At 50.0% G+C, this 7,419-nt stretch overlaps 3 protein-coding genes across 3 annotated transcripts; all 3 read left to right on the top strand.

The window, feature by feature from the left end:
• Positions 1 to 80: 80 nt before the first annotated feature.
• Positions 81 to 332, top strand: H257_16405 (hypothetical protein; the record flags this gene model as incomplete). Its single annotated transcript, XM_009844818.1, has 1 exon — positions 81 to 332. The coding sequence occupies one exon, from the start codon at positions 81 to 83 to the stop codon at positions 330 to 332; it is 252 nt and encodes an 83-aa protein (XP_009843120.1).
• Positions 333 to 3,980: 3,648 nt separating this feature from the next.
• On the top strand, positions 3,981 to 4,709 carry H257_16404 (hypothetical protein; the record flags this gene model as incomplete). The annotated part of the gene is made up of 2 exons (XM_009844817.1): positions 3,981 to 4,166; positions 4,503 to 4,709. The coding sequence occupies 2 exons, from the start codon at positions 3,981 to 3,983 to the stop codon at positions 4,707 to 4,709; spliced, it is 393 nt and encodes a 130-aa protein (XP_009843119.1).
• Positions 4,710 to 4,784: 75 nt separating this feature from the next.
• Positions 4,785 to 5,769, top strand: H257_16403 (hypothetical protein; the record flags this gene model as incomplete). Its single annotated transcript, XM_009844816.1, has 2 exons — positions 4,785 to 5,100; positions 5,147 to 5,769. The coding sequence occupies 2 exons, from the start codon at positions 4,785 to 4,787 to the stop codon at positions 5,767 to 5,769; spliced, it is 939 nt and encodes a 312-aa protein (XP_009843118.1).
• Positions 5,770 to 7,419: the final 1,650 nt, after the last annotated feature.

Here is a 7,419-nt window from a genome sequence, read left to right as displayed (position 1 = left end):
CATATGGGGACAATAACGAGACCATCGGCGGGGGGTTTGACGAGAAGTTCCAAGTCCTCGGGCGTGGATTGCGAAGCGCCATGGGGGAGTATGACCCTCGACAGTTGTACACATTTTACGTTACGTATGGGACGTTCCAAGATTACGCGTTCCGCGAGTTCAAAAAGCCCTCCTTGACGATTGAAATTTTCGGCAGTGCATTTAACGCGAGCGCGTCGACCATCCCGGTACGCGGCCTCGAACTGTACAAAGGCATCAACCAATTTGCCAAGGAAGTCACCGTGTTCAATGGCGGAGACGTCAAGCCCATCAAGCCGTCGTCTGGCGAGTAGGAGCCAAGAGCTCGACTTACTGTTAACAGTCGAATCGTATTGTTCAATGGTAGGGCATTTCTCGAGGTGAGTTTATTGATCTCACCAGAAGGAGACGGACTTCCGGATGTCCGGATACTGAAACCCATACCAGGGGTCCTACAAGAAAATAATGTACGGGTAACGCCAATAATGCTCGGATAACGTCATGGCTTCATGGTTAAATGAGTTTGGATTATCTTTTTTTCGGGGTTTCGGGGTTTCGGTACAAGAAAATAATGTACGGATAACGTCAATAATGCTCGGATAACGTCATGGCTTCATGGATGGCAAATTATGTATTCGGAGACCATGCCTATAATACCTGTTTCGGAAAGAGAACCCTCGGATAATAAATACCCTGTAACCTGAAGCGTTAAGAGCATGGTCTCCGAATACATAATGTGCCATCCATGGAGAAGCGGGAAACAACAAATAGGCAAGTTAAAAAACCATTCAATTAATGATATGGTTAACCGAATACAACGGAGACTCGTACTTGATTGCAACCTGAGCAATGTTTACCACCGCAAGAAAGCACGACGGGTGGAGGCTGATATCGTGTCGGAATATGTTGTGCAAAACACCGAACTGCTTCAACCGAGCATTGGCAGTTTCGTGTCGAGACATCACTGTTTTCTGAGCAACTGAGGATGCTGGGTAGTATCGAGGGTTCACAAAGTACGCTCGATCCATGTATCCCTTGTCAGCGAGTGTCATCTCACCTTCGTTAACCGCGAGCACGTATGCATCACGCGCGAGAGCTAGATCCGACCATTGACCACATGGTTTTCCACCATTTACCCACACAATATGCCCCGTTCTGATACAAATACCGACTTCGTAACGTATCCCAGCTCGGTTCAACTTGTGCGACCACCAGGATGGGTCGAAAGGAAATGGTTCCTGAACTGGACAGTCGGTTCCATCTAGTGATACGAAAAGGTTTGTTCCCATCGGTGCTTCATCAAACCGATTGTTGAACACAACCTACACGTACAATTGAGACACATGAGACAACTTGTAATGAAACAATACACCTCCGTTAGGTCTTCAAATGCTTTGATGTACATCCATGACCACTTTCGATACGTCTTTTCGTCAACGGCTGCAATGGTTGCATGTACATGTTCCGTCCCGTAGACTTTCAGGAACGCGGTTTCGGGGTCCCGAAACCCCGAAACCACAGTTGTTGTTTGCAAGTGAAATGGCAACACCCAACCACCGGACGTATGCTAAAATATCGGGCTTGCAAAAGCCCTACGGAAGCGTTTGCGGCAAGAACGGGTCGGCTCCGGTTACCGAAGTTGCGATACACCTGCCATTTTCCGTTCGAGTGCAACGAGAATGCATGAAGGTGACCAACATTGAGGGTGCTGCGCCAAAGATGATCATTGAGTTAGTTGCTGATACGGGAACGCATAACTCGGAGCTATTGACTGAGTTTACAGTCTAATTAAGTATGGTTTTATTTGAATGTGGGTTTGAACATTTCGCTATACAATATATTTCGCAGTAATCAATGTTAGCCATATATCCTTAACATATTTTTCTGTAGGTTTGAGCTTGATCGCGTAGCTCCCAGGAAACAATGTCGTTATCCGAGCATTCTCTCTAATAGAGTGGTTTCGCAACTCATCTTTACATTACCCTCATCATCACAATCTCGACAAATGATAAGGACACAATAATTTACGTTTCGCAACTTATCATCATCCGTGTCATCGCATTGCTTCCGGTTAACTGTAAAGAAGTTATTCGGATGCATGCTGTGCTCGACGGATTGGCACCGCACGTTGTCAATCGTGCAGACATACCTTACGCTGCCTGTGTCCCATGCTAGAACCCGCGCCCTTTGGAGTTTTCCGTGCTCATTTTCTCAGAAGTCCTTTCATGACCTCTCGTTTAGTGATGTGCTCGACGCGATGACAAATGCCACAGCTAACGTTGCCGCTATGGGTACTTCTGGGGTTCGAGTGAGCGTTAACGGTAAGAACAAGCGATGCTAACGCAATAACGATGTCATTTGTTATTGGTGGTGGGTCGTTTAGAAACAGCGCAAGATTTTAAATACCTGCATGTGTCAAGTGGACAACATTACACAGCATACACGTTGCTCTATGAAGTCGCCCCGTCGAGTCTAGAGCACTATTAACAGCGACACTTGGTGAACAGTCTTCAGTGAAGACTCTTCACGAAGTCTCGCTACGAAGACAGGCCCGCCGGCCTTGTACTACAAATACGGATACTGGGTCTGGGTGTGTATGGGTTTCAGTATCCGGACAACCGGATGTCCGTCTACTTCTGGTGAGTCCAATAAGCTCACCTCTAGGGCACGTCCATACAAGGATCCCCTAACGAGTCACCGTCAGGTGGGGAGTTTGGCTGTGGTTGACATATCAACCCATAAAATTATGCCATAAACCATTTCGGCAAGTCTGCAAAAATTTCCCAAAGTCTTATATCCCATGAAGAAAAGAGGAAAAGAAGGATCTGCAAAGTTGTCTGGATGCCAGTTGAATTATGGAAAACTAGTTAAAATAGATCCGATTGAAGTGCAAGACTTCAACGTGAACACAAACCTCCATAAAACACCCGATTTTCAATAAAATTGCAGGATAATTATTTGAACTTTGGTGTACAAAATCTCGAAAAATGGAATATTTCAATTTTGGCAACTTTTCTTGGGAAATACGGCCATTTTATGCCATTTTTCGTGCATCCAGCCAGATCCGCTCTAAGGAATATCAAAAGCCAATGTGATGGACCTGCCACTTACGCGCTGTCGCGGCGGCTGCAGGATCACTCGTTAACAATTGCTCAGTGTAGTGCATCGATGGGTGATGGTGGACATCACATAGCTGTCCACCACCATCGCTGCACTCCACTCTGGCACCAAAGCGCCCGCTTCATAGGACAGCGAGCGTGCTTCTATACTAACGTTAGTACTTATCTGGTGCTTGTAAGATATCGTTGACCAGGCACTGGTACAATTCCAACCGCATGTACAGCTAGGCGCGGCCGATAAGCTGAGGCGTCGGGCGCTGGCTAAGTTGCTTTTCGTAGTTCCTACAAGTGTCTACATGTGATGGTGGACGGGATTCTACTAACGTTATGCATAAAGGTGGAGGTTGTCAATAACTTGTTCGCTCTCACCGATAGAATCATGCAAGTTTAGCTGGAGGTTTCATGTAGCTATCTATATTTAGATCCAATTACATAATTCCATAACCATAAGTAACTTTACATCTAACACTGTTCTGTCACCTGTTTGGAGCAAGGACGCTTGCCCAAGCTACATCTACTGCGTGCGATCGTGATCCTCTGCCAACTCGAGTCAACACAATAGTTATCTATCAGCTTATGAGCCCAACGGCTTACGAACGTCACGCTTTTAAAGCAAAAGACCCACAGGATGGCTACCCGGAAGCTGGCCTAGCTACCCAGCAAGATGAAGCGGCAGCCAACCATCCTAACCTTCCAGGAAAGTCCTTCTTCGCAAGGCAGTTTCGAAACCTACAAACGACCCTTGAGCCGAAAGCCAAGAAGATGGTCACCACACTTACCGTATTGCTTGCCCTAGTGCGCATGTAAAACGACGAACGAATCGTCATCAACAAAGAGATACGAATGCTCGTTGAAGAGTATGTACAAGAAAGACGTACCCAAGCCAAAGCATCCGCCGCTCTAGCTCGAACGATCGAGCTGGAGCTGAAGGAGCACGAAGACATGCCCGACCTGGACTACCGCAACGTCACGTCACCAGGCGGCAGTCTGACAGGCAAGCGCAGGCCAACCAGCATTCACGAGATCGAGGTTCGAATCCTACAACGAAGGATGAAATGAACACTGCAGTCAATGCTATAAGTATCCTCACCGAAGGCATCTGTCAACCTGACCCCGCGATGGGTCGCGCCAGGACATGTTCAACCCCAGCGAATATCTCGCTGCTGGCCATGCAAGCATTTTATGCTCAATCTACAATGATCATGGCAGCGCCAAATGCTATCGTTCGCGCAGTTCACGGCATACAAGAGCGACAACTAGGGACACAGGAGAACCTAATCAGTGAACTAAGCTCCGAACTTTTGACGAACCTCGCAGAGAAAGTCGGAACCGCCATGAGCATGGCGCAAACCTATCTGGCCGTAGAGAAAAGTCAACGAATCGTGGCCATTGAAGACGCACTGGCTCAACGCGTTCACGTCGCACTACAAACGCAAGAGTTGGCTACCCGGGAAACACAAGATGCAATACATGCCGGACTCGACAGGCAACTCGCCCATCAATACTCTGCCCTATCTGAACTGCAGGGCCGCCAGCCTGCTCTTATCATGGAAACAAACACAACCAATGTAGCCCTATCCAACCTCCACCAAGGCCAGGTGTCACTCGAAGAAACTCTGGCCCAACATCGAGTCGACACTGCAACGAATGCGAGTGCCGTCGAAGCCCGACTCCTCGCCCAGCAATCCCGCTCTAATGGATTCGCTGAGTGACCAGCTTATGATTCACCAAGAGGCCTACCAAGTGGGCATCGACGGGCACCTCGACCGCCAAGATCGAGCAAGCAACGAGATCCGCGAGCTATTACGACTCCAAGTCGAGCAGTCGAATGCCCTCATGGAGCTTGTGCGCGCCACCTCATCTACACAAGCAACGACACAAGTACAAGTTCAGGCACTAATTGTGTCCGTGGAAGAAGAGAAGGGAAAACCGGACACTGACCTACTTCGTGAGCTGCGCAACAGTCAGGAACGTGAAACGAAAGAGGGCTGACTGGGAACGAACCATAGATGCCCGCCTGGCATCCATGAAACAGAACCAGGCAGCTTGGCAGCGCGAGATGGAGCTGGAGCGAGCGGCCACCAACGCCAAACACGACGATCGAGCTGTCCACGCCGACAAGGAACTATTGATTGAGCTTCAGAGCCTACGAGAACTGATCAGTCAACTACGGAGTTCCAACATTCCATCAATCTCTACGGCAACCAAAACATCTACCACCCCACCAACCGTCACAAAGAAGTTGTTCACGAACCTGCTCCGAGTCGACAACTGTGGCGACAGCGGGGACGACGAAGACGACAACGACGACGGACGCAGTGGCGAGAGTAGTCAAAGAGGCGATGACCGCGACAACCGTGGCAGGAAACGCAACGGCAAGCCTCACAAGGACGCAAGCGGCGCAGGTGGCGACCCCTACGAGCCAAGCGATGGCGAAAGCAGCGAGGGAGATGACATTGATGCACCGCCGGATTCCCGAAGACATCGGGGAGCCCACCCACGCCCACGAAACCCTAAATTGAAGGACTTCAAGATTCAACCGCTCTTCGATGGGAAAGAAAAGTACCCGGGATTAGGCAGCGACTTCCCAACTTGGCTGTCAATCTTCGAGGCGCCATTGCAACCAATGTAGCATTCCACAACACAACTTGGTCCGATCAACACAAGTTCTATGCGCTCATGCAGAGTCTCACCGGCAACGCTAAGGCGTTCGCTCAAGATAGCAAGGCCAAGGAACCTACGCAGTCGTACACTATTATGTCCGCACGTCTGGAGTCAAGCTACTCAACACACCTGACCCAAACGCAACTGAAGACCCTCATGCAGAAGACCAAGCGCTGGGAGTTGGACCGACCATCTCACCTACCTGCATCACGTTCAGTCAATGGCCCGCATAGGAAACGAGTTTGTACTCGAATGCCTCATCAACAATGCATGTCCATCAAAGAAGAATGACCTTACCATCCAACTCAATCCCCGCGCCAGGAATGATGTAGCCGAACAGCACCGTATGGTCGGCATCTTGACTCGCCTCACAGGCACTGGTATCGACTTCGGCCGCCGTCATAAAACAGGAGGAAAGGAGACCGGACAAGCGAACCAGGCATACAGCGGCGGTGGCAACAAGCCAGGGAGTAAACAACGCTCGGGCAAAGGCGGCGACTCTACTAAAGAGAAGAATAAGAGCAAGCAAGACAATAAGCCCATAAAACCGTGCTACCTTTGTAACGAAGGGACACACTGGGCCAAAGAGTGTCCAGTAGTTGCTCTTGGCCACGAAGCGAAGGCCAAGGCAGGAAAAACTGGCAGAGCCAACGCAGCCAAGGGAAACCAAATGACAACCTCCGAGACGCGCAAAACCGCTGTTATAGAACCCACTGCCACTGCGAACTTCATCTTCGCCGAATCGTTGTCTTTTCCAGAGGATGGTGACTTCGACTCGGATATCGTCTCGTACCTTGTTCGCGGCAGCCATGTCAATGACGCACCGGACGCCGGAGCAATGGTCATTCGCCAAGCTACAACTGTTGACGACTGGGTCTGTGTCTCTGGATGCACGCACCACCTAACGAACAATCCATCGTTATTGATTGACGCCCACGGCTCCAACTTACGCTTCCGCATTGCCAACGACGATCACGTCATGGCCACACTCAAGGGGCCGGCAATTTTGGATCTAGTGAACGGCGGCAAGATCCGCCTCAACGAGGTCCACTACGTCCCATCGATCTCGGCCAACCTAATGTCCATTACATCACTCAACTTCAATGGTATCGATGTACTGTTCGGACGTGACATCGAATTCATCGATCGATCCAGTCGTCGCGTCCTGACCACTGGCACACGCAAAGGACGATTGTCAATCCTCGAGTGCGTTCACTCGACGGCACTACCTACGGAAGGCAATGAAGCAATGTCATTCCATGTCCACTTACCCAAGAGATCTCTTGCCGAGTGGCACGCCGCACTTGGTCATATCTCTAAGGCAGCCATTCTCGAACTCGCTAACATGCACGACGACACTGACGACATGCATATTACGCGCGCCACGAACGACGCTACGATAGGCTGTATCGATTGTGCGCGAGGGAAACAAACGCGCAACGCGCAACCGAAGACAAACACCGGGGACTCTGCACCCACGGACGAAGTCGGGGCAGTCGTCTGTGCTGACTTGCTTGGGCCACTCAAGCCCTCCGATCGCAACCACAACCGCTACGTAGCCGTCTACGTCGACCACGCATCTAAGTTGAAATACGCAGTCCCTATCAAGAAGAAATCC

Source organism: Aphanomyces astaci, assembly GCF_000520075.1.
Source record: "Aphanomyces astaci strain APO3 unplaced genomic scaffold supercont1.85, whole genome shotgun sequence".
NCBI lineage: Eukaryota > Oomycota > Saprolegniomycetes > Saprolegniales > Verrucalvaceae > Aphanomyces > Aphanomyces astaci.
The sequence above is the reverse complement of the archived record's forward strand: the minus strand, read 5'-3'. Positions and strand labels throughout refer to the sequence as shown.